General features: G+C 37.5%; 2 protein-coding genes across 3 annotated transcripts in view; one reads left to right on the top strand and one right to left on the bottom strand.

Annotated features, from left to right (window-relative positions):
* Positions 1-3,369, bottom strand: part of GSTCD (glutathione S-transferase C-terminal domain containing) — a 146,324-nt gene extending 142,955 nt beyond the window's left edge. Inside the window, exon 1 of the mRNA XM_055587869.1 lies at positions 3,233-3,369. The gene's annotated coding sequence lies outside the window, so the exon portion shown is untranslated. The remainder of the gene's footprint in view (positions 1-3,232) is intronic.
* A 114-nt stretch (positions 3,370-3,483) lies between these two features.
* On the top strand, positions 3,484-25,250 carry INTS12 (integrator complex subunit 12). Of its 2 annotated transcripts, none has more exons than XM_055587871.1 (7): positions 3,484-3,615; positions 10,176-10,340; positions 12,925-13,077; positions 14,326-14,513; positions 15,967-16,126; positions 20,853-20,999; positions 24,401-25,250. In XM_055587871.1, the coding sequence occupies exons 2-7, from the start codon at positions 10,185-10,187 to the stop codon at positions 24,983-24,985; spliced, it is 1,389 nt and encodes a 462-aa protein (XP_055443846.1). In that variant the 5' UTR covers positions 3,484-3,615; positions 10,176-10,184; the 3' UTR covers positions 24,986-25,250. The 2 variants fall into 2 exon arrangements, with proteins under 2 accessions (XP_055443846.1, XP_055443845.1); XM_055587870.1 differs by having other exon boundaries at positions 3,547-3,689.
* Positions 25,251-26,916: the final 1,666 nt, after the last annotated feature.

Genomic DNA, 26,916 nt, shown 5'->3' with positions numbered 1-26,916 from the left:
TCAGTAGGCTAGCTAAAAAACTTGAAGATAAAAACAACATGTGCTAAGGAATTGTGTATGCTAGAGATGTTTTAGTTGACTAGCTTCAGAATTTGTTCAGTTTCAAAGTCTGCTAAATTGTTGGTTAGAAAGATCAACTGGATAGTCAGCATTTATTCTTATTTCAAATCATAGGTGATAGCAAAGTTACAAACGCATGTTCAGATAAACAAACAAACAAAAACAACCCCTCCAAAACCCCTGATGGAGCCTCTACTACAAAAGTTCAAGTTTGAGCTTTGTTTAAAGCAGACAAACATATAGCGGAAGTGTAAAACAATAAAGGAATTGATAAAATAATTTTCAAATCTCACTGATTTTTCCAGATTTATTTCTGAAGTTAGACCTCTTAAAATATTGCCTTCAGGTATAACTCAAACATAATTTCCATGACTTCTCTGGCAGTCCAGCAGTTAAAACTTCACCTTCCAATGCAGAGGGTACAGGTTCTATCCCTGATCAGGGAGCAAAGAGCTCACATGCCTCATGGCCAAAAAACCGAAACATAAAGCAGAAGTAATATTATAACAAATTCAATAAACACTATGAAATTGGCCCACATTAAAAAAATCTTAAAGAAAACACAATGTGGAATAATGAGATATGCTTAAGGCAATCCTTTCAGCAGTAAGGACCTAACAAAAGCAGAAGAGATTAAGAAGAGGTGGCAAGAATACACAGAACTATACAAAAAGAGGTTTTAATGACCCAATGGTGTGGTCACTCATCTAGAACCAGACATCCTGGAATATAAAGTCAAGTGGACCTTAGGATACAATGCTACCAACAAAGCTGGTGGAGGTGATGGAATAGGTGAGCTATTTCAAATCCTAAAAGATGATGCTGTTAAACTGCTGCACTCAACATGTTAGCAAATTTGGAAAACTCAGAAGTGGTCATAGGACTGGAAAAGGTCAATTTTCATTCCAATCCCCAAGAAGGGCAATGACAAAGAATGTTCACACTGCCATACAATTGTGCTCATTTCACATACTAGTAAGTTATGCCTAAAATCCTTCAAGTTAAGCTTTAGCAGTATGTGATCAGAGAACTTTCAGATATTCAAGCTGGATTTAAAAAAGGCAGAAGAACCAGAGATCAAATTGCCAACATTCATTGGATCATAGAGAAAGAAAGGGAATTCCAGAAAAATACCTACTTCAGCTTCATTGACTATGCTAAAGCCTTTGACTGTGTGAACCACAATAAACTGGAAAATTCTTAAAGAGATGGGAATACCAAATCACCTTATCTGCCTCCTGAGGAACCTCTATGCAGGTCAAGAAGCAACAGTTAGAACCAGACATGGAAACAACGGACTGATTCAAAATTGGGAAAGAAGTATATCAAGGCTGTATATTGTCACCCTGCTTATTTAACTTATATGCAGAGTACTCTGCATATAGTGCCAGGCTGGATGACTCACAAGCTGGAATCAAGATTGCCAAGAGAAATATCAACAACCTCAGATATGCAGATGATACCGCTCTAATGGCAGAAAGCAAAGAGGAACTAAAGAGCCTCTTGACGAGGGTGAAAGAGGACAGGAACAAAGCTGGCTTAAAGCTCAACATTCAAAAAAAAAGATAGTGGCATTGGGTCCCATCACTTCATAGTAAATAGAAGGGGAAAAAGAGAAAGCAATGACAGATTTTATTTTTGTGGGTTCCAAAGTCACTGCAGATGGTGACTGCGGTCATGAAATTAAAAGACACTTGGACAGAAAGCTGTGACAAACCTAAATAGCATATTAAAAAGCAGAGACATAACTTGGCTGACAAAGGTCCATATAGTCAAAGCTAGGGTTTTTTTCCAGTTGTCATGTATGAATTTGAGAGTTGGACCCATAACGAAGACTGAGAGCTGAAGAATTGATACTTTTGAATTGTGGTGCTGGAAAAGACTCTTCCGAGTCACTTGGACTGCAAGGAGATCAAACCAGTCAATCCTAAGGAAAATCAATCCTGAATATTCATTGAAAGGACTGAGGCTAAAGTTGAAACTCCAATACTTAGGCCACCTGATGTGAAGAGCTGACTCACTGGAAAAGACCCTGAATGCTGGGAAACACTGAAGGCAACGGAGAAGGGGGTGGCAGGGCATGACATGGTTAGATAGCATCACTGTCTCAAGGGACGTAAATCTGAGCAAACTCCAGGAGATAGTGAAGGACAGGGAAGCCTGGTGTGCTGCAGTCCATGGGAGTTGCAAAGAGTGTAACACCACTTAGAAACTGAACAACTACAAATACTACTCACCAGGGAGTTAAAAAAAAGTCACATAGCTTGATGTTTGATTTACTCAATATGACAGCAAATTACTCGGTGGTATTTATAACAAAGATTTTATTCCACATTATTTAAATGACCATGGTTAAAGTTTAAATTGTCATACCACTAGTTGTTGTCTGCTTTTGCATGTTCCCTTTTAAACACTGTTTCTAGATAAGCTTAGGAAAAAAGTACTCGATCTCCTCCAGCAATACTTTTGCCAAGATGTATTATTAAGTGTTGGCATTTTCTTGATATCCAAGATAGGATCATGACATTAAGAATGAAGAAAAAAACCAAGTCACCTAATCCTAAACCAAAGTGAAACACAGCTTTGATGATGCAATAGAAGCAAATGGCCCCAAATGAAGCAAGTTCATTGGAGCAACAGTTTGCTAATATTCACAGACAACTGCTTTCTCCAATGAGGTAGGGCTGGGAGATAAAACTAAATTCCAAAAAAAAAAGTTCAAGACGATCCAAGAAATCTACACAAACTTGAGTAAGTGAAGTCACTCAATCGTGTCCGACTCTTTGTGACCCCATGCACTGTAGCCCACCAGGCTCCTTCATCCATGGGATTTTCCAGGCAAGAATACTGGAGTGGGTTGCCACTTCCTTCTCTAGGAGATCTTCCCGACGCAGGGATTGAACCCAGGTCTCCCGAATTGTAGGCAGACGCTTTACCGTCTGAGCCACCAGGGAAGTCCACACACAAAGCTAGCGGCAAATGGCAAACGACCCCTTAGACTGCTGCAGCTGGAAGCTGCTCCATTCCTTTGTCAGAGAAAGCCAAGGCCACTGGTCTTGGAAAAACTGGAAAGGGGACGGGAGCCTTTCCCGACTTGCCCGCATCGTCCATCCTGTTTCCCCCTATGCTAAGAGGCGGTTTTTCGGAATCACGGGGACTGCGCCCTCCTTACCTGGTCGCAGAGGCGCGGCCAGGCAGGGAGGGTGCGTGAGTGGGTAGGCGACAGGGGCCGCCAGCGCATTCCAGCCCCGCCCGAGCCGAGTCTCCCGAGGCCACTTCAGGGAGTCTTCGTCTGCTGACCACTCGCTGCCAACGAGGCCACGAGAGAAAACGTAGAGTGCTTCAAGGAAGCAGCGGAGGCGGCCGTCATTCATAATCCGGCGGACCGGAAAGAGAGGGTTACGTCACTTCCTACCGTCGCACAGTCAAAACGTTCCCCAGCCGAGCCTCCTGCGGGAACCTTTGTGTTTCCGCTCTCGGAGCGGGCTGGCGGTGTTGGCACCGGTTCGCCAGGCCACCGGCAACGGACGGAGCAGCTGGGCGGAGCGGTGAATAGTGAGTTCCAGCAGTGACCTGCTGCTCGGCTCTCAGCCGACTCTCAGGGGCTTCAGACCTCCGCGAGGGGCGAGGTGGGAGAGTAGTTCCGTGGGGTCTTAAGAGTTTTCTCGCTCCCTCTCACTTCGCTGTCTACAGGCGGTCGAGTGCCCAGGCTGACCGCTTTCTCCTTACAACGAGGGTCGTGCTTCCTCGGAGAGTAAGCCCCAGGGACTAGGTCCTTGGAACCCTTTCTCGGGCCTTCCTTGGCAGGTTTTGGCGACTTCTCTGTACAGCTTCTTCTGTCTGCCTCTCACCTCTCCGGCTCACTTGTCATAGGCCTTGGGTGTGTCACGACTTTGGTCAAAATTTTGGCATTCTTGTTCTGCGCGTCTCTGGTCACTGTTTAGATTCTCTGTCACTTGATTGGTTTGGAATCAGGGTTTTTCCGCCTCACTGTGTTTCCGGACGTGTGCTTAAGAGATCAGTATAACCTAGGGCCAAGAACTCGGTGAAGGAATAAAAAGGGTAGCATCTTTAAAGGGATGGGTTACAAGAGCTTGCAAAGATCAAGAGGCAAAGCTATCTAGAGCCGTTCTGTGATGACAACCCTAATATTGCACTTTGTGTGAATAGGGTCAGTTTCCTGCATCTCGTTCACATGAAGATCAACTTTGCACTTCTTTTAAGATCGGCGTGTTGAGTGGGAAATGGGATGTAGAGGAAAGCATATATTATATATGAATACCCAACTTAGTTTGGAGAAATCACAGAAGCCCTCAAAAGTGACATTTAAACCAAACCTAGTTCAATGACTCAACAAATAGTTGTGAGCGTCTGTTAAGTTCCAAACACTAGGTATATAACAGTGACTAAAACAAGTCCCTGCTTGCATGGAGTTTACAGCCTAGTGAGATTAAAAAATTTAAACCAGACAAAGGATTGGCAAGAGAGTATTGCAGATAGGAACACTGTACAAGTCCCCAGTCTTGAAAGAGGTGTTTTTGTTTTGTATGCCTTTCCCTTTTTGATGTTTTAGGATTTGGGCCAGGGCGAGGCAGTGGGGATGGCTCTGAGTTTCTTTTTTTGTCGCTTTTTGTTAAGGGACTTTGGAAATGTTTAGAACTGTGTAGAAGCAGAGAAAAGATCATTATACTTTGACTTCTAATAATTCTATGGGCATTATATTGTGGTACTTAGCAAAATAGCAAAATGGTAGGCAACAAAGATAGGAAGAGAGCATAGCAATCAACTCCAGTATTCTTGCTTGGAGAATCCCATGGACAGAGGAGCCTGACAGGCTACAGTCACAGGTTCGTGTAGAGTTGGCCACCACTGAAACCACCTAGCACACAAACACACATAGGCAAAAAGGATAGCTTCTCCCCTTAAAGTACTGAGAGTTTTATAGAGAATATAACAAATGTCCAAAAAAATTAAAAAGTGTGGTTCAAGGTAGAAAACTCCCATACCATGAGAGAATGCACTGCTAGATATCCTTGGAGAGCAGGATTAGTAGTCCAGGGAGTAGAGCAGAACACACTAGCTGTGAGTAAAGTCCTCATGAGAAGTAGTATTTGAACCAGGTCTTGATAGGATTTGGAAATATAAAAAAAGGTAAAATGCTTCTCAGACAATTTGAGTAGAAGTAGCAAGCCCAGCTTAGTTTTTGTGCCAGTTACTGAATCTTTTTAAATGGTAGGCCAAGAAATTAGGCTTTATTTTAAAGGCAGTGGGTTGCCTTAATTTTCAAAGAAGAAAGAAAGAAAATGTGTTGCAGGAACATTAATATGGCAACTGCCTTGATGTCAAGGAGAATAACTAGATTATTGCTGTAGTACAAAAAGCAAGTGAAAACCTGAATCTGAGTAATAGCCTTGGAAATGAAAAGCAGGAACAGATGTGAGAAATGTTGCAGACTCAGAATTCACAGGAAAGGCCTGCTGATTGTTCAGAATAAGGAATGGGGAAGGACTCAGTGAGCAAAGGTTTAGGCCTTAGACCTGATTAATGGAGAGTGTGTCATTTATTGAAAGTGCAGGACAGGGAAATTTGGGGGGAAGATATTCATAATTTCAAATTCAATCATAGCTGAACTTGAGATACCATTAGGGCAACCAGTTAGATATGTCTATTAAGCAGTTGGAAATGTGGGGTTTAAGCTTAAGAGAGATAGACTGGGGGTAAATGTATGAAATCGTCTATCTACAGTTGCTAGTTGAAAACATGATATATAAAGATTACCAAATAGGAAACTGGTAGCAGAACTAAAGAAAATAGACGAGGACACAATTACTTCGGCAATACCAAGATCAATGGAGTTGAAAAGATGACCCACAGAAAGAAGAGCCCGAGATAGAAAAAGAGAACCAGAAAAGCTGAGTATTTCTCATGGAGAAGAAAGGTTTTTGAAAGATACAGTGAATTCTCTTGGCCAGCATTACTGAGTGACAGATTTACATCACAGTTGCTGACCTCTTTAGGACCATAGAAGAAAAAGAAATTTCTTTCACTATTCAGTAGTCCCTTCTTAACCATGTAGGATATGTTCCAAGATCTCCAGTGGATGCCTGAAACCATGGATAGTACCACACCCTATATATACCATTTTTTTCCTGCATACATACCTGTGATAAAGTTTTATTAATAAAGTAGGCACAGTAAGAGATTAACAACAACTGGTAATAAAATAGAACGATTATAACAACATACCATAATAAAAGTTATGTGAACGTAGTCTCTCCCTTCAGCTTCTTTAACTCTGCCTGAAACGTGACAGTGGCCCCTTCGTTGGCAGACATAGCCTCTCCAGTAATTTATGTATTTTTCAGTCTAAACCCAAATCTATGTAACCATCTCTTACTTGCAGTAAATGGCTGGTGTCACTCATTTCAGGGGATCCCTTGCTGAAGTTTTTGTAGATGCTCAATGTTTTCTGGCCCAACGCATTTCTGTCAGTTTGAACACATATTCTGTTTATGTCCACCCACAAATTTAATGGCTTTTCCAATCTAACTAAGCACTTATGTGCCATGGCTATAACTCTTACAGCTTGAGGTACAATAGCAAAACTAGCTCAAATTTCTTTTTCCTTCTTCACAATTTCACAGATAGAAGACTTGTTCTTACCATAGATTTTAGCAACCTCATTATATGAGCATATACCTTTTTTCTTGTTAAGTTGAAAACATCCACCTTTTCACTTAGAGGACGCACTTTGCAGCTTCTCTGGCATATCTGAATTGTATGCCTTACTGCTCTGGCTCTTTGGGGCCATTACATAAATAATAATAAGGTAACATGAACACAAGCACTGCAGTTCCCTGGCAGCCAGTCTGATAACCGAGCTGGCTAGTGACTAACAGATGGGATTCACTGGACAAGGGATAATGCACGTCCCACATGGGATGGGCCAAGCTGGTGTGTGACTTCATCACACTATTCAAAGTCCACATACAGAGGATTACTAATGTGTATTTGCCAGTAAGAAAGGAGAAGTAATAGAAACTGGAGAAGGCATTAGAAAATGGAGAGGGAAAGTAAGGTAGAAAGCAAAAGAATAAAGGATAAAACATATAACGATGAGTGTTTTCTTTTAGGCCCAACTCCTGTTTTTACTGTTGGATGGGGAACAGAAGTTGGGTCAAGAAAGTGCTAATAAAGAGGAAGCAGAGGAAACAAGAAAGTGGAGGCCTCTATAAATTCAAAGTACAGGTGGATGGGAGTAAAGAAATTTTTAAAAGAAAGAAAAATTTACTTGGTACCCTGAAGAGGCTCCTGGGTCAAAGCAGTAGAAGAGATTAATAGAGTGGTGGAAGATTATAGTTAAAAAGGAGAATTGACTGTAGTCAAAGAGAAGAGTTGTGAGTTCCAGGTTTCAGTAGCTGAAGATGAAGCTCTTTGAAATTGAAGATCTAAATAAACCTAGCACAGGAATTTGGAGAAGAACACCAGTATAGATGCTAAAATTATCAGAGATAATGGCAAGGGGGAGAGGAAGAAGATGAACCTGGTACAAATGTTCTGTCCATTAGCAACAGTGAACATGCAGGTGTGGATTCAAGAGACGATGTTGGTCAATGATGGTCAGAGTATTCTCCCTCAAACAGCAATACGGAGTAAGGTCTCTGTAGACCTCTGTTTGGTCTTTGGATAGGAACAACTCACTACTTGGGAAGGCTGTAAAACAGGTGATGTCTGGTGTGTATGGGAGGCGGGGAGAGCAGATAGTCAAAGTAAAGCAATAAAAGGAGTGCTTGAGAAAACTATGGAAAAAGCTAGGGGAATATGTTGGTAATAAGTAGGGACTAGAAGATGCTGGGGAGCTAGCAATGAAATTAATATGGAGGGGGGAAGGACTGAGCTGAATGAGTGCATGCTTGCGTGCTTCATTGTCTGACTTCGTTGTCCAACTGTTTGCAACCCCATGGACCACAGCCTGCTAGGCGCCTCTGTCCGTGCGATTCTCCAGGCAAAAATACTGGAGTGGGTTGCCATGCCCTCCTCCAGGGGATCTTCTCAACCCAGCGATCGAACCCATATCTCTTTTGTGTCCTGAATTGGCAGGCAATTTCTTTACCACTGGTGCCACCTGGGAAGCCCTGAGCTAAAAGAGTACTGGAGGGATTTTCAGGGGGAAGTAAGTTTGTACCTTAAAGTAACCATTATGTGTATATAATAGGAAAAGGGAAACTGGAAATTGCTAGAAAGGCTAACCCATTGGTCTCCAAACTTTTCTCACCGTTTATTCCATGAGTAAAAAAGTAAGTACACTTCTTTATGTATGTATTTAGCTAACAATTATACGGGCTTCCCAAGTGGTGCTGGTAGTCAAGAATTCACCTGCCAATGGGGGAGATGTAAAAGACGAGGTGCTGACTCTTGTTACCTAATCTGTAATATAAACCTTTTTCTATCTGTGATTATAGAAATAAATAACAGTAAATACTTTGCTTCTAATTTCAACATAGAAGTTTGAAGTAATGGTTTTTCTAGTATATTAAAAGGAAGTTTCAGTCCTTTCAGCACCTCAAAATACAGACTTCTCTGGATAAGTAAACTACTGTGTTCCTGAGCTATAAAAACTTAAGTCAGTAGAAAGTCTAGGCTGTGTCTCCTTGTACACTCAGGAGGTTGGCAACTTCACTCCTTTTCATTGTGGACATTTTAATGAGGAACACTTTTCTCCTCATGAATAATTAAAAAAAAATACACCTTTCTGTACCTATCATTATATATGGGTAATGTATGTAATAATACAATCTTAAGAAGTAACAGAGGTTGCTTCTCAATTTTTATTAAATTATTACCCATACAACCGTTTGAGGTAGATTATTTTTATTTTAATATTGAGCTTTGGACCCCTGCTCTTGGGTGATTGAGTAGAGCACAGAATTTGACAATTTTGTGGCCATCAGATGGGTATCTTATACCTTCTTTAAAAAAAAAACCATTCGGATCGTGTGTATGTGTGTTTCCTATAAAAACTGAAGAAGTATTAGGAGGAAGGTAGATAGGGAAGAAACAAACAAAATCCATTTTCAGGGTGGTCTTTCATATGCCAAGATTAAACCTACAGCAAGTTTTAATGGCTTTATAAATCCCTGAAAATGAGAGATTACTGTGTAATTGCTGACAGATCCCTAACTCTAGCAAGTACAAGTGTGTTGCATTATTACAGTATTAACCTCAAGGACAGAAGACAGTTTCAAGCTCTAGAATGTTATCAAAGGATTGAATACAAAGTATACATTTTTATTTTAATAATTCCTTGCCTGGAGAAGTATTTTAAAAAGTGACACCAAAAATAAAACAACATAATAGCATTGGTATTAACTGAAAGGAAAACCTTTTAATGTTTTAGAATTTCATAAGCCTTTGATGTATATCTTCACTATTTTTTAAGCTCCTTAGGGCACAGAGAATATCATAGGCCATATATATATATATATATATATATATATATATATGTTTTGGCACCATTTGTCACAGACTTTGCTTTTCAAAAATAGGTTAATGCATGAGGTACCACAAGCTAAATGTGATGCAATAAAATTATCATAAGTATATTTTCTGAGGCATTCAAGATTGGGGCTGAGGACTAAGGAGGCAAAAAAAGATAACTGAGGTTAAAATTTCAGCACTGACTTTTATAGCTTATTGCTTAATGTATGCTCTAACTATTGTCCCCCGTGACACCCTTCCCCCAGTCTGTGTGTGGGGGGTGAGGGGTGTATAAATAAGGTTTAAGAGAAGAAATTTTGATATACTGTAAACTTGACCTAAACACATCAAGTTTCTCTGTACTAAATTGTAAGTGTATTATTTGAAAACTATATTAGGAAGAGGCTCTGTGGAGAGCAGGAGCTTATCTGAAAGCTGATAATACTCTCACTTTAGGAGAAGAGAACTAGATAATTCCAATTAGGGATAAGAGGGAAATGTATCTGTAATAACCTTTTAGACAGTTTGAATTTTGTATCAGGTGCAGAGTAATACATTTAAACAGAACAAGACAGATAAATTTCGACAGGTAATTGCCCATTGTCTGTAAATTACCTTCTTTTTTTTTTTTCCTTCAGGTGTTTGGGATGGCTGCTGCAGTGAACTTGGAACTTGATCCCATTTTTTTGAAAGCATTAGGCTTCTTACATTCAAAGAGTAAAGATTCTGCTGAAAAGCTAAAAACACTACTTGATGAATCTTTGGCTCGGGGCATTGATTCAAGTTACCGTCCATCTCAAAAGGTATATAACTGAATTAGAGGTTTGGAGGGAGTTCTGTAAAGTCTTTAATGTTTAGACCAGCTCAAAACAGTCTGCCAGATAATCTTCCCTTGTGGCATGAAGAACTTTACAGTGTTCTTTTCATTCTCAAGCTTTCAGAGAACTATTCCACTGTATAGAAAAGTTAGCTGAGAGTGGACAATATTTTGTTCTACTATTTTCTGTGTATAGAAACCCACTTATGTATTATAATTTTAATTCTTTATGATTAGAATTTTTTTAATCTGCTGAATGAAACCATAGCTTGTAATTATTCTCTAATGTTTTAGGGGCAAAAAGATAAAAGGGCAAGAATTCTACAATGAAGTGAATTACATATAGCTAGGATAATTTAAGGGAAAAAGGAGGTATGGATAAACTGTGAGAACTATGTCACTCCCATTGCAAACAAAGTGGCCAGGCAGCTTTCTGTGAAAAGAATATACATTTTGGAACCAGACAGATCTGTTTTAAATCCCAGCTTACCTCTTACTAGTGTGATGACAGGTAACATATCTTGAACATTTACTGTGTCCTAGGTACTTTTCTCAGTGATATAGGTGTATAATTAATTTTAATTGTGATAATGATCCTTTGAGATAGGTATTATTTATTTTTATTTTACAATAAGGAGACTGAGGTACATAGTAACTTCATTTCACCCAGCATCTGTTTCTCTATTAGTAAAATGAGGATAATGAGAACTACCTTGCAAAGTAATGAACATTAAAAGAAATAAAGAACATTGGTACACTACACATAGTGTAGTGTCTGCCTGGTATATAATAAGCTCTTGGTGAATGACAGCTCTTACTATATTCTTTATACCTACCTAAGACATTCTTTCAAACCTGTCTAAAACTCTAGCCTTGAAACTTCGAGTCACCCAGGTCTATAAACACCTAGATACCAAACTGATAAGGAGAAGACCAAACTACCTGACTAGCTCAGTCTAATCCAGAATCTCAAACTGAAGACAGGGCCGAGTCCCAGACTCCGTGCCCAAGTAAGCAGTGATGTTTTCCTCCAGGCCTTCTTTCAAAATAAGCTCTCCTATTCTCAGACCTTTTTATTGTCATTTGAATAGTGGAGCCATTGTGACTTCATTTATTTTACCATTCTCATTCTGGAGGTTCGGTGAGATCAAACCAACCAAATTAATAAAACTCAACAAAATGCACTAACAAATTTGTTCTGCTCCGAGTATTGATATTGTCCAAATAGGAAATTCCTATTATTACTAAAGAAGCAGTATTTTTCTAAAAATTTATTTACTTATTTTACTTTTGGCCGCACTGGGTCTTCACTGCTGCACTCAGGCTTTCTCTAAGTGTGGCAAGTAGAGGCTACTCTTGGCTGCTGTGCATCAGCTTCTCACTGCAGTATCTTCACTTGTTGCGGAGCGCAGCCTCTAGGGCGCAGGGCTTCAGTAGGTGCAGCTCATGGGCCCTAGAGTGTGGGCTCAGTAGTTGTGGCACGAGGGCTTAGTTGCTCCACGGCATATGGGATCTTCCGGACCAGGGACTGAACCCATGTACCCTGCATTGGCAGGTGGATTCATAATCACTGGACCACCAGGGAAACCCCAAGAAGCAGTATTTTGAGATTCTAAAACAGAAGGAAGCGCATTTGTTAAAGTACATGAGAAGTTGGTTGCAACTAAAACGTCTGCTGCCCTTACATTTTTAGCCATTAGAGAAATGTAAATTAAATCTACAATGATATGCCTTACATATCTATTAAATGTCTAAAATTAAAAAGATTAGCTATACCAAGTGTTGGTGAGGATTTGAAGATAGGATTTGAAGATAGGAACTGGGACTCTCAGGTACTTCTGATGAAAATATAAAATGGTATACCACTGTGGAACATGGTTTGGCAGTTTCTTAAAAAGTTAAACATAAACCTCCCATACAATCCAGACATCCCACTCCTAAACACATAGTCTAGAGAAATTAAAGTATGTGTCCATGTAAGGATTTGTACATGAATGTTCGTAACATCTTTATTTGTAATAGCCCCAAACTGGAAACAACCCAATAGTCCGGCAGTAGGTAAATGAATAAACAAATCATGGTGTATTTGTTCAATGGAGTACTATTCAGCAATAAAAGGAGGGAACTTTTGTTACACTCAGTGACATTCATGAATCTCAGAATAAATATACTGAGTGAAAAAGCCAGAAAAAAAAAAGAGTATATCCTGCATGATTCCACTTCTGAAAATTTCTAGGAAATGCAACCTATATAGTTACAGAAGATGGATCAGTGGTTTCCTGAGAATGGGTGGCTTAGTTTTCTAGGATGTCTGCCTCTAAGAGTGGTTATAGAGGGCAACAAGGAAACTTGGCAAGATGATGAATATGTTCATTATATTAATTGTAGTGATGGCTCACAAATGTGAAACCTTATGTGAAACTTAACTTACTGAAGAAAAAGACACAATATGTTGGCACATTTGATGTCTTAATTTTTAACTGATAATTTAGATTTCTGATCTGGTTTTGTTTTTAATAATATACTAGTCTGAATATTTCTTTATAGGTATCTTTTAATTTCATATACAGGATGTGGAGCCACCCAAAATTTCAAGCACAAAAACTGTTTCTGTTAAGCAAGAGCCCAAAACATCATCTAATCTTCCTTCTGGCAATAATAATGGCAAGGTCCTCACAACTGAGAAGGTGAAAAAGGAAGGTGAAAAGAGACCTGCTGATAAAGTAAGATTTTGCTTTACTCTAGTAAATCAATCAATCAGTTGTTTTTTGCTTACTTTTTGTATATAAGAATTGGTAAAAGTATGTAATAATCACTCAGTAAATATATTTTGGTTATTATGGATTGTTTTAAATTAAAATTTAGAAACATTTTAGAACCGTTTATTGAAATCATTGTCAACAAATATTTGAGCCCTAGAAGATATACTAATTTCATGCGTAAAGTTTAATCTATAACTCAAATGTTCTAGATGGAGTACTTTAACAGGGTTACAGAAAACTCTTGGATTGTCTACTGTGAATGATTTCTACTACTACTATTACTACTACTACTACTAAGTCGCTTCAGTCGTGTCCGACTCTGTGCGACCCCATAGACGGCAGCCCACCGGGCTCTCCCATCCCTGGGATTCTCCAGGCAAGAGTACTGGAGTGGGTTGCCATTTCCTTCTACAATGCATGAAAGTGAAAAGTGAAAGGAAGTCGCTCAGTCGTGTCCGACTCTTAGCGACCCCATGGACTGCAGCCCACCAGGCTCCTCCGTCCATGGGATTTTCCAGGCAAGAGTACTGGAGTGGGGTGCCATTGCCTTCTCCACATAGTTAATTATTAGGATTCTAGAACTTAGTAAAAAAAAAAAAAAATTTAAAAAAATTTTAGTAATACCTGCCCTCAATGGGTTGTGTTTCCATACTTTTTCTAAGTACTGGCTCTTTATAACCTATATTATATTGTTCTCTTTATATTTTAAAGAAAGGAGCCAGAATTTGCTTTGAAACAAATATGGCAATGTGTTAAACCTTAGTTACTGGTGGAAGTTCATTATACATTTCTTTTCAATATAAAATATCTTTAGTTCATAATTTAAAATATTTAAAAATAGCCTTAAAAATATCCTTATCAGTGCTGTGGCTTCTCAATTCAAAGCATCCAGTGGGGGGTAGGAGGGCAGTGTAAGTGAATCCATTGAACTTCCATGATTCTTTAATGAATAAAAGAGTACAAAGAGAGATACAGATGCATGCTGAACTGTTCTGATTTGTTTCTTTTTACCTTGTTGGATTCTTCTAACATGCTGAGTACGAATTTCTTATGCATCTTCTATGGGTCTTTAGTGTGTGCTTCTGTCCCTAACTATGTGAAAGTGTCTGAGGAGTGGACTTGGTCATTGCACACTGTCTGTCTTGTACATCTCTCAGTGATTTAAAGTTTATTTTAATGTGTTACTTTTTGATTGGGTGCTTTTTATAGATGAAATCAGACATCACTGAAGGAGTTGATGTCCCAAAGAAACCTAGACTGGAGAAACCAGAGACACGGTCCTCTCCCATCACTGTCCAAACCAGCAAGGATTTAGCCATGGCTGACCTTTCCAGCTTTGAGGAGACCAGCGCTGATGATTTTGCCATGGAGATGGGATTGGCCTGTGTTGTTTGTAGGTAAGTTGTACCTTGCCGCATAGATTCTTTTGTTTCTTTGTAAAGAACAAACAATTTAAAAAAGAAAAAAAAATAGACCAATTGTTGGGTGTTTTTTAAATTCTGTTTTCATTATTTGGAGGTGGATAGGAGATAAACTGCCCATGTGGCTATTTAATGTCTAATAAATGGTCAAAAATTTATATTATTAACAGGCATCTTTATAATCAGTTATGTTGTAATAACATTTTCTGCATTCTTGGCTTCTAGAGTAAAAGCACTTATTTCTTTAATTTTTAGTAAGACACTGTTTAGCAGACTAAATTATTTCCACCTTTCTTTTTAAGAAGACTATGTTGCTTTTTTTTCCTGAAGTGTTCATAGAATTTATAAAGTAAACGGTTATATACCATTTTCTAAAATAGCATTAAATCTTTTCCTGAGGATAAGGAAAATGAAATTAATGGATCATGTAGGTTATTCTGAGTATTGTTTTGAAACATGGATGCATAATTATAAAAATAGATAATTCTGCTTAGTAGAAGATTCATCTTAAAAATAAGAATAATTAGATTTTAAATTCCTTGATACCAGGGTCTTCATCTTTAATTGTTAATGACTTTCATTGCCTAGCACAGTAGAAGAGATTGTCACCTTTCCTGCTATTTGCTTCATGAAAATATTAAATTCTGGTGCATGGGACTGAACACATAGCTCTAAAATTTTGTGAACATTATAGAGCATCAGTTAATGTACTTCTGAATAGGATTATTTTGTTAGAGCTTCATTGCTTTAACACATATTTGTTTATGTCAACCTTTATCTACTGTAAGGGTTGCCATTTTCATGTAAAGAAATAAATGGTAAAGTAATAAGGGGGAAAGAACTAGTCATTGTAATCCTCCATAAGAAGATTTGGTATGGTGGTCTGAGGCTGTTGCTGTTACAATTTTTACCTTTTTGATACACTTATTAATACATTCTGTTTTGTTAATTAAGACATTTATTTACAGAGCACCCCATGTCTGTGCAGTAATGTGCTAGGCACTGTAGATAATTAGGTTCATTTTCTACCTTTAGGCAACTCGTGTATTAATGAAGAAGATAGAACAATATGTAGGCAACAAATGTAAAGGAATTTAATAGAGGTACAAAGAAGATGTTATGGGACTGTTGGAGGATGAGCCAAGGTCTACTGCCTTCTGGGAAAAGGAAAAAAAATTACAATGGAAAATGCTAAGAAGAAGAATATAGCCAAGTTTAGTCTAAGCTGCCTTATAATATTTCTTACTGGTTAAACATAACCTTTAAAAGAAATGAATTGTTTGTGCAGGCTACACATTGGGATTTGTTATTTTGCTGTTTGGCTTTTCTGATATATCTTTAAGATATCAAACTTCACCAGAAGAACCCTAGAGTGGCTTTAAATTGTTGCCTTCAAATAAGTGTCATATCTAATGATATATTTTCTTAGGCAAATGACAGTGGCATCCGGTAACCAATTAGTAGAGTGTCAGGAATGCCATAATCTCTACCACCAAGATTGCCATAAGCCCCAGGTGACAGACAAGGAAGTGACTGACCCTCGCCTTGTGTGGTATTGTGCCCGATGTACCAGACAAATGAAAAGAATGGTAGGAATTACTTTTCTCTATTTTAAACAATCTCTGTCCATTTTTCTGTTAATATGTGGTTGTTAAGATAAAAATCTGAACATTTATGCTATTGAAAAAAATCTTATAAGCTGATTATTTTAATGCTTGTTTATAAAGTATAAATGTGTGGTTTATGTGTCTGTGCCTAAGTGGACCAGACCACGTATATGTATTTTTCTCTGCTCAGCTTTTAGCTTGTTCTAGTATAAATGAACAGAATTGGAGGGCCACAAATTGGGACTGTTTCCTACTGGTGTGTCAATGTATTTGTGCACATTTAAAAATACTACAAAGCACTACGGGGAGTCGTGAGATACGAAGCCCTAGTCTTTGGTGAGTCTGGTAAGGAAGTACTGGAAATGTCTATTCCTGAGTGAGCGCAAACCACCAAACTTACAAGCTGTGTGCAGAGCCATCTCGGTCTTTACTTCTGTGTTTCTCTCTTTATGCCTTGTCTTTCCTTCTCATTGTCTTCAAGTCACCATTTAGCCTATTTTCTCAAGTACTTTCTCAGTTTACTGCTCACAAACATAACTGCCTTTAATATCATACTGAAACATTTTCATGTTATATTGGATTTGTTTTCTAACTTGTATTCATTTAAAAGTAGATGGATGAATGTTATCATTTCCCTTTTAAAGAAATCAAGTTGTTATTTACTTCAGTGTCTTGTTTACTTCCCCCATCCGTGTTCCCCTACCTTTGATTAGGGACTCTTTTTTTTTTTTTAATTTATTTTTTACTGAAGTACAGTTGATTTATAATGTTAGTTTCTGATGTACAGCAAAGTGATCCTGTATATTGAATATAGTCCCCTGTGCTATATAATAGGGCCTTGTTGTTTATCCATCCTATACATAATAATTTTTGTCTGCTAATTCCGAATTTCCAGTCCATCCTTACCTCACCCCTCCCACCCCTTTGGCAATCGCAAGTCTATTCTCTATGAGTCTGTTTCTGTTTTATGAATAAGTTCATTTGTGTCATATTTTTGATCCCACATATAAGTGATATCATATGATATTTGTCTTTCTGTGTCTGACTTGCTTCTCTTATATGATAATCTCTAGGTCCATCCACATTGCTGCAAATGGCATTATTTTGTTCTTTTTTATGGCTGACGAATAGTCCATTGTATATGTCTATACTATATCTTTGGGACTTCCCTGGTAGCTACCAGGGAAGGGAACTGCTACCCACTCAAGTATTCTGGCATGGAGAATTCCATGGGCTGATCCATTCCTTTGCTGATGAACATGTAGGTTGCTTCCATGTCTTGGTTATTGTAAATGGTGCTGCTGTGAATATAGGAGTGCCTGTATTTTTTTGAATTATAGCTTTCTCCAGAAGATTAAGGACTTTTTATAGAAGAGTTCTTATATTGTTAACCAAGTGAATTTCTACATAAATTTTTCTGACCAAATATATCTTTTTAAAGTCAGAAGTACTTAGTTAAATAAAAAGAAATTTTAATCACTAAATCAGAAATAGATTGTTTTTATTCCTATGAAAAGTAATAAAATTTCAGTAGTATTTATACTTTGTTTGTAACAAGAAATTTCTGTGACATGGTACAGTATTTTTTCTGCTCTGTCTGATTTTTATTTAGTTTATTACTTAAACTACCCTCCAGGACTTCAACCCAAGTAATTACAGGTGAGCAGAATAGTATGTTCCAGCACTTTGGCACAAGTAGTCACTAAGAATTGCTAGTCAAAAGAAATAACTTGTGATAGTGATCTTTCTTTAACATAGCTTCAAAGTTTATTATTATTTTATTTTAAGTCTGTTAATAAAGTAAGTACTGTTCTTTCCTACTTTTTTCTCCCTTATATTTTGTGAGTTAACTCGTACCAAATCTATATTTATAGTTCTTACCCTCTTTCTGAAGTGAATTTTGGCAGATGACCAGATATCCTACAGTTACTTCAAGTGCAATATTTTTTAAAATAAAATTGTTTTCTTCTCCACTCAGTTTTTCCTCATTTGCCTGAACTGATAATATTATCCTTGATGCCTCTCTTAAATCCACATCCCTTTGTTTACCAAACTTGTTAATTCTACCTCATATGTATTTCACAGATCTGCTCATTTCACTTTTATTACCCTGTTCCACAAATCGCTCATTTCTTGCTGTTGCATTAGCTCCTTGATACCCTTCAGTCCACTTTATACACTACAATTAGAATATTCTTCTACAATAATTACCTAACTTTATCTGTTTAAGTGTGCCCAGTGGCTCTCAATTACCTATATAATGAAGTTATCCTTGTTAGGGTGGATTATGGACCTTCTCTTTTTGACCCAGCTCTACCTTTGTATCCTTCTCTTCCCACCACTTCATCATATATACCACATACTGCGGCCACATAAAACCAAGTGGTTCATTTCCTGAGTATGTGGTGAACTTTCATGTGCCCACATGTCCTGTTTCTCAGCTTCTTCTCATCCTGATACATTTTATTCTTTATCAACTTTGCAAATGAAATGCCTAATTAATTTGTATTAAGAGCAAGTCTCATTCACTCACAGAGCACCAGAGCAGAGCTCAGGACTGGATACATCCCACATTCTGTTGTTTCATTTTAAGATAATTAAAAATAGAGGAAATATAGATTTGGGCCAGAAATCGGCAGTCAATAAGTTCAGTCTGTATGTCCAAGAGTCAAGTGCTGAATGACTAATGTCAGAGCATGATTAAATACACCAAGAGTGGACCTGGGGAAATACCAACGGCGTGATCTGAAGTGAACCTGAAGATTGGGATCCAGGAAACACAAGCTTTAGTGAGAGAAAGGGGTTTGGAAATGGAAGGGATGCTAAACTGAATTGCTTTCAGTGAGGTTCTCATATGTGCATTGGTTATTGCTCCAAGGTATCTCAAAGATACCTTAAAAAGCATCTTATATCCTCTTTCCCCTTGCAATAATTTATTCAACTATGGCAGGTTCTACAGTACAGAAAGATGGGAAGACAGAGATAAGAATGGTGTGATAGTAGGTGGCAGGGTCCAGAGTTATTCTTTAGTCCTGTAATTTTCTTTCTACCAGGCAATGGGATTTGCCCCAGCACTCGTGACTAATTGCAGTGGCTCTCAGTCTAAGGTGGCAACACATTCCTCTCAGCAGTAACAGAAGTACGTGGTATTTTTGATTGTTACTGTACTGGCCATATTGCCTTGAGTGGTCAATTTCATACATTCTACACTATGTGAGTCAGTCTCCCAATAAAAAAATTAAAGTGCCTTTGTTGAGCAATACTGAATCAGTGATAATATCCTACTTCCCTAAACTAGTACTACCAGCAAAGAGCAGAGGGTTTTGGGTATCTCTTAGGTTCTAAGATGGGTAGGTGAAATAGCCAGGAAGCAGAAGATCCAAACATGATCTCCTAGGCAGAGGTTCTTTCTGAGCTTCAGAGTAATGAATCTTCATCTACTAAACCATACAAGTTAGGTCGGTCTTCAGAGTCTAACCTCATCTACTGATGTGGGTGGAGGAAAGTGTAAGATTAGAATACCATGTACTCCTGATACTCTGAAGGCTACATTTTAATAACATGGTTTGCAGTACAAGGTAAGATAATCTTTCTTGGTAGTAGATATTTTACCATAGATATCTTCCAGCATTCTTTATAATATTCTTGATCTAAGTGTTGCTTTATAAGTGATGTCTGAAAATAGGTATACTTTCATGTGGAAAATATGTAACATAAAAAATGGGATGAACTGAGACTTAAGGGTGAAAATATATTATATGGCAAATCATAGCACAAGAAAGTCTAAACAAAGATAAAACAGCTACATTCAAATTTCCAGAAATGGGAGCACATCATTAATAAAGTTTTTGGTATAGTCTTGCGTGACCTTATTAGGATTGTCAAAAACAGTGGGATGGCTGGGAGCACCATTACTCACCTAGTAGAGAAGGGTTCTTCTGGATTTAGTAAGAAAAGCTTGTTTTCTTACCATTTGTAAATAATGATGATGAATGAGTAGTAACTGTTATTATCTGCACTTAACATGTACCAGACACTGTGTAAACTCTTACATAATCACTGCATTCTCATAACCCTCCTTTAGAACAGAAGATTTTATCCACATTTTGCAGATGAAAAATGAGACTTCTGGAAATGTACATATTTTACCTGAGGTAACATAGATAGGGAAGTAGTTGAGCTGGGCTTTAATTTTAGTTCTGTTTGATTCCAAAAGCTGTCCTCTCGAACACTGCACTATTCCGTTTGTATAGTTAATATTATCTAGCTGGAAAACACTAAAGAATAAACTGAAAAATGATTCATGTATAAGAGAATTTAGTAAAGTACCTAATATAAAGGAAAAAGATCAATTGTTGGTCAAAATAAAACTGAAAATGCTTATATGGTTTTTTTCATTTTCTGTTTAATGATTTTGGACTGTTTTGTTAAAATATTTAATTAACCCCAGTCTGCATAATTTTTAAAACCTCATGTTATCTTTACTGTTTAGAAACTAATAAAATCTATAAAGTCATTAATTGATATGATAAAAATAATTTGTCCAAGAGTTTATATTTTCCATGTCATCACAATGTTATATTTTTTTAATGTTAAATGTTTATCTGTATTACAGTTCATTGAGGAGTCCTGTGGTAGATGTTATTGTCTTTTTGTACATTTAACTAAGACTTTGTAGCTAATTTAATTTTAACACTGATTTTTGCAGGCTCAGAAAACTCAGAAACCACCACAGAAACCAGCCCCCACAGTTGTTTCTGTAGCTCCAGCTGTTAAAGATCCATTGGTTAAGAAACCAGAAACTAAACTCAAACCAGAGACAACTTTTCTAGCATTTAAGAGATCAGAAGTCAAGGTATATAGTACATTCTATTTTTATCTAAGATTGGATTTAAATTTAGTTGACTTAGTTACTTGAAAACATTAATCAGGAACTTTGTAGACTAAATGGCCATATGTTGGAAATTAAGACTGTATTACTATTAACGTTGGCTTCCCTGGTGGCTCAGTGGTAAAGAATCCGCCTGCCAATGAAGAGACACGGGTTCCGTCCCTGGGTCCAGAAGATCCCCTGAAGAAGGAAATGGCAACCCATTCCAGTATTCTTACCTGGGAAATCCCATGGACAGAGGAGCCTTGTGGGCTGTGGCCATAGGGTCGCAAAAGAGTTGGACATGACTTAGTGACTAAACAACAACAAACTGTTAACATTAAGTAGAAAGAGAACATTTATGTAATTATCTTGAACTCTGCTGTTTCTTTTTTTATCATGGTTAGGAACTATCTGTGAGCATTCTAAGATAACATTCGTTATCATTCCTATGTAGTCAGCCAATATTCTGCCCTCAGGAATTGGGTTTCAATTCCAAATGCCTTTGTCCTCAGTAGCAGTAGTTTTGCTCCTCACATCACTTGTGAGCTTTCTTCGCCCTACTCATTGGCTATTGAAGTTTTCTTGCTTTGTCTTATTTCTTTCTATTATCATGAATTTTCCCATGAAGTGGCTCTCTCCTATACTAAAGGGCCAGATTATCTAGTGAGAGTATCACCTTTCTCATTCCTTGGTCTTCCTCCTTGACATCATGCTACATTATTATTATTATCCTGGCATTTTGATATCATAGGATAAAATATTTTTCTAATCTAATTTTATAACAAAAGGAATGCTTTTATTGAGTTACACATTCTAATTTTAAGCAGAATACTAAAGATGGAAGAAAAAATGTTAGCTCCAGATTCTCAAAGGTTACTCCCAGAAAATTCTAAAGATATTGCCTTGTCCAATTGGCTATAGGTAGTGAAAATCAAGAATATAAATATAAAGTACTCTTGAGAAAGGTACTGATAATTTTATTTGCAGATCATTTTTAATTTAATTTACCTGGTGGCTCAGAGGGTAAAGCGTCAGCCTGCAATGCGGGAGACCTGGGTTCAATCCCTGGGTAGGGAAGATCCCCTGGAGAAGGAAATGGCAACCCACTCCAGTACTCTTGCCTAGAAAATTCCATGGATGGAGGAGCCTGGTAGGCTATAGTCCGTGGGGTTGCAAAGAGTCGGACATGACTGAGCAACTTCACCACCACCAAGGAAGAGTTGATATCCAAGGGATAGCCCTTATTGGTTTGTCACATAGAGACTTGGTGAGCTAGAGTAGAAGTAAGAATAATTTATTGAAAATAATTTGAGTTGCTATATTCTATACTCAAATTACTTTCAGATAGATTTTTATACTAACCAATTACTGCTGCTGCTAAGTTGCTTCAGTCATGTCCGACTCTGTGCGACCCCATAGACGGCAGCCCACCAGGCTCCCCCGTCCCTGGGATTCTCCAGGCAAGAACACTGGAGTGGATTGCCATTTCCTTCTCCAATACATGAAAGTGAAAAGTGAAAGTGAAGTCTCTCAGGTGTGTCCGACTCTTTGCGACCTCATGGACTGCAGCCTACCAGGCTCCTCTGTCCATAGGATATTCCAGGCAAGAGTACTGGAGTGGGGTGCCATCGCCTTCTCCAACCTATTACTACCAAGGCTTATTTTTAGGAAACTCAATATGAAATTATTTTGCAGCAAATAAATTAAGGCCTTGGCTGTCATGTTTTTTCTGATTAAGAGGTTTTGATATTTTTATGATAAAATAGAATAAATGTTTACTATGAAATTCAATAAATTGAAAAGCAATACCAGTAACAGCAAACCATTAAAATAAAATGTCATATACACAGAACTTGCTTTGTACTTCATAAGTTTTGGTCTTTTTGATTACTTCAGATGGGTTTTCTTTTGTAAAGTTTATTGAAAGATCATTTAGTCAAATGGCAGGTAGTTTTATATTTATTAGAAAAGGAAAAAATAACATCTTTTATAATTGAAAATTAAGTTTACTACACCTGTATCCTTTGCTACCTTGGCTAACTTTTTCTCATTAAATATATGCATTTCTCTAGAAATTTGCAATTTATGTAAAGTTTATCTTTGCATAACCTTATGAGATAGTCATTATATGATGTAACTGTAAAAAAAATCCTATCATTTTTCACTGTATGTGAACAATAATCTGGACCTTCCTCTTCTAAAGACCTCAGAGCCCTCTATTTTCAGAGAGGCCTCTATTTTCAGTATTTTTCTCATTGGTTTATAATGTTTAATGCAGACAACACTAAAGACTACTTTGTAAGAACTAAAAACGTTTTTATCAACTTATTCGGAGTTCAGTTCTAAAATATAATTGGGTGTTTTTTAAGCATGATAACTAGTATATTAAGTAAGATACTATTTGTAAGATTTTTATCTTTTACATATTTAACACTTTTGTGACCCATGAAAATAAGATAGAAAAATTCAATTCACAATCAATTTGAACAAAGTTCCTTTTCCCCTCAATGTTAATGTGAAAAAAAATTGTTTTTGTATGAAGAACAGTATTTATGTAGTGACATTGGTACTCTGTTAGCTTTTGACTGTCCAAGGAAGTTAATTAGAGAAATTTAATATGTGTTACACCTTTATGGAATAAATCTGGGAGTGAATCAGGCATACCCAAAATGTCACTATGCAGCTTATTGAGGCAGTTTATAAAAAATCCTTTATATTGAAACAGGGATCTCTTTGTGATAGTTTCACTGGAAACATGGACAAATTGGGAAAATAAGTTATGAAACGTTTTTAGTATATCACCAGTTGTATAATTTCATGTAGTTAATGCAGTATACCTGTATTTATGCAAGTATTTGCTCAAAATTTAGGGGGAAATTTTTTTTTAATAGGTTCTAAATCTCATCTGAGACATCTACTAAGTATCCTGGGCATAAGCATTTTTGTCCATTAAGAGTGGATTCTGTTTTTTTAATTGATCCACAAGTCATCTGCAGCAAGGTCTAAAAAATTAGATGTTTTACTAAGCTAAATAATAACCTTTTTGCATGAAAAACAACTTAAAGAATTAAATCTGATTTTCTGATGTGGCTTGTGACTGAATCTAGAAGAGGTCCTCAAAAAGGAAATTTTTTTCTGAAATGATTAGAATAAGAATATGACATAGCATAATTCCTGCTTTGGAAATGGTAGCACCGTTAGCTATGGATAGGTTTTCTTCTATGTGTTTTGTCATATCAGTTTATCAGAACTTAATTTTGATGATTTAAATTTCCAAGATCACTATTTTTGTATAAAAAGTCTTAACCATTAATCTTCTTATGTATTTAAGAATATTAGGTATTAATTATACTCGCCTCTAATATTTACCTTATATTTTTTAGGCATCCACGGTCGTTTCAGGAAATTCTTCTAGCACCAATGTTTCCTCTTCAGCAACTAGTGGCCTAATTGGATGGGCAGCTTTTGCAGCCAAAACTACTTCTGCTGGTCCATCAACAGCAAAATTGAGTTCAGCAGCCCAAAACAATAGCGGGAAACCTGCTACCTCTTCTGCTAACCAGAAGCCCGTGGGTTTGACTGGTCTGGCAACAACATCCAAAGGGGGAATAGGTTCCAAAATAGGTTCCAATAACAGCACTTCACCCACTGTACCGTTGAAACCACCTCCACCTCTCACTCTAGGCAAAACTGGCCTTAGTCGCTCAGTTAGTTGTGACAATGTTAGCAAAGTAGGTCTTCCCAGTCCAAGTAGTTTGGTTCCAGGAAGCAGCAGCCAACTCAGTGGGAATGGAAATAGTGGGACATCAGGGCCTAGTGGAAGTACCACTAACAAAACCACTTCCGAATCAAGCACCTCTCCATCGGCATCCCTTAAAGGTCCAACTTCACAAGAATCACAACTCAATGCCATGAAGCGGTTACAAATGGTCAAGAAGAAGGCTGCCCAAAAGAAACTCAAGAAGTAATGTGGCCAAGTAGGTTTTTATATCATATTATCCTAAAGATTAAAATCTTATTAAGATATAAACTGTAATATACTATAATTTAATAAAAATCTTCATAATGAAATTTCTATTATTTCTTACCTTAAAATGCTAAATAGTATTTAGTGAAACTTGGAAATGTTTATCTTAAATCTGTTTTAACATTTTTATTTTGACAGTTTTCATAGTGTGTGAAAACAATGATTAGAATGACTAATTCTTAATAAAAACTTCTGAAATCCCAGAAGACTGGTGCATCTGCAGATTAAAAAAAAATGCATCTTCTAACACAGTCCCAATAATTATTTTTTTTTTATTTTTTTAAATTTTATTTTATTTTTAAACTTTACAATATTGTATTGGTTTTGCCAAATATCGAAATGAATCTGCCACAGGTATACATGTGTTCCCCATCCTGAACCCTCCTCCCTCCTCCCTCCCCATACCATCCCTCTGGGTCGTCCCAGTGCACCAGCCGTAAGCATCCAGTATCGTGCATCGAACCTGGACTGGTGACTCGTTTCATATATGATATTATATGTATTTCAATGCCATTCTCCCAAATCATCCCACCCTCTCCCTCTCCCACAGAGTCCAAAAGACTGTTCTATACATCAGTGTCTCTTTTGCTGTCTTGTACACAGGGTTATTGTTACCATCTTTCTAAATTCCATATATATGCGTTAGTATACTGTATTGGGTGTTTTTCTTTCTGGCTTACTTCACTCTGTATAATAGGCTCCAGTTTCATCCACCTCATTAGAACTGATTCATATGTATTCTTTTTAATGGCTGAGTAATACTCCATTGTGTATATGTACCACAGCTTTCTTATCCATTCATCTGCTGATGGACCTCTAGGTTGCTTCCATGTCCTGGCTATTATAAAAACTGCTGCGATGAACATTGGGGTACACGTTTCTCTTTCCCTTCTGGTTTCCTCAGTGTGTATGCCCAGCAGTGGGATTGCTGGGTCATAAGGCAGTTCTATTTCCAGTTTTTTAAGGAATCTCCACACTGTTCTCCATAGTGGCTGTACTAGTTTGCATTCCCACCAACAGTGTAAGAGGGTTCCCTTTTCTCCACACCCTCTCCAGCATTTATTACTTGTAGACTTTTGGATCGCAGCCATTCTGACTGGTGTGAAATGGTACCTCATTGTGGTTTTGATTTGCATTTCTCTGATAATGAGTGATGTTGAGCATCTTTTCATGTGTTTGTTAGCCATCTGTATGTCTTCTTTGGAGAAATGTCTATTTAGTTCTTTGGCCCATTTTTTGATTGGGTCATTTATTTTTCTGGAATTGAGCTGTAGGAGTTGCTTGTATATTTTTGAGATTAGTTGTTTGTCAGTTGCTTCATTTGCTATTATCTTCTCCCATTCTGAAGGCTGTCTTTTCACCTTGCTTATAGTTTCCTTTGTTGTGCAGAAGCTTTTAAGGTTAATTAGGTCCCATTTGTTTATTTTTGCTTTGATTTCCAATATTCTGGGAAGTGGGTCATAGAGGATCCTGCTGTGATGTATGTCAGAGAGTGTTTTGCCTATGTTCTCCTCTAGGAGTTTTATAGTTTCTGGTCTTACATTTAGATCTTTAATCCATTTTGAGTTTATTTTTGTGTATGGTGTTAGAAAGTGTTCTAGTTTCATTCTTTTACAAATGGTTGACCAGTTTTCCCAGCACCACTTGTTAAAGAGATTGTCTTTAATCCATTGTATATTCTTGCCTCCTTTGTCACAGATAAGGTGTCCATAGGTGCGTGGATTTATCTCTGGGCTTTCTATTTTGTTCCATTGATCTATATTTCTGTCTTTTAACACAGTCCCAATAATTGAACCTGCCGAATAGGTGCCTTACAAGAAGACAAGGATGGCCCGATAATAAAGTTTTCTATTCCTTGCCCACCATAGCTGA

This window comes from Bubalus kerabau, chromosome 7 (assembly GCF_029407905.1).
Source record: "Bubalus kerabau isolate K-KA32 ecotype Philippines breed swamp buffalo chromosome 7, PCC_UOA_SB_1v2, whole genome shotgun sequence".
Taxonomy (NCBI): domain Eukaryota; kingdom Metazoa; phylum Chordata; class Mammalia; order Artiodactyla; family Bovidae; genus Bubalus; species Bubalus kerabau.
Note: the sequence above shows the minus strand (reverse complement) of the source record. Positions and strands in the feature narration are given on the sequence as shown.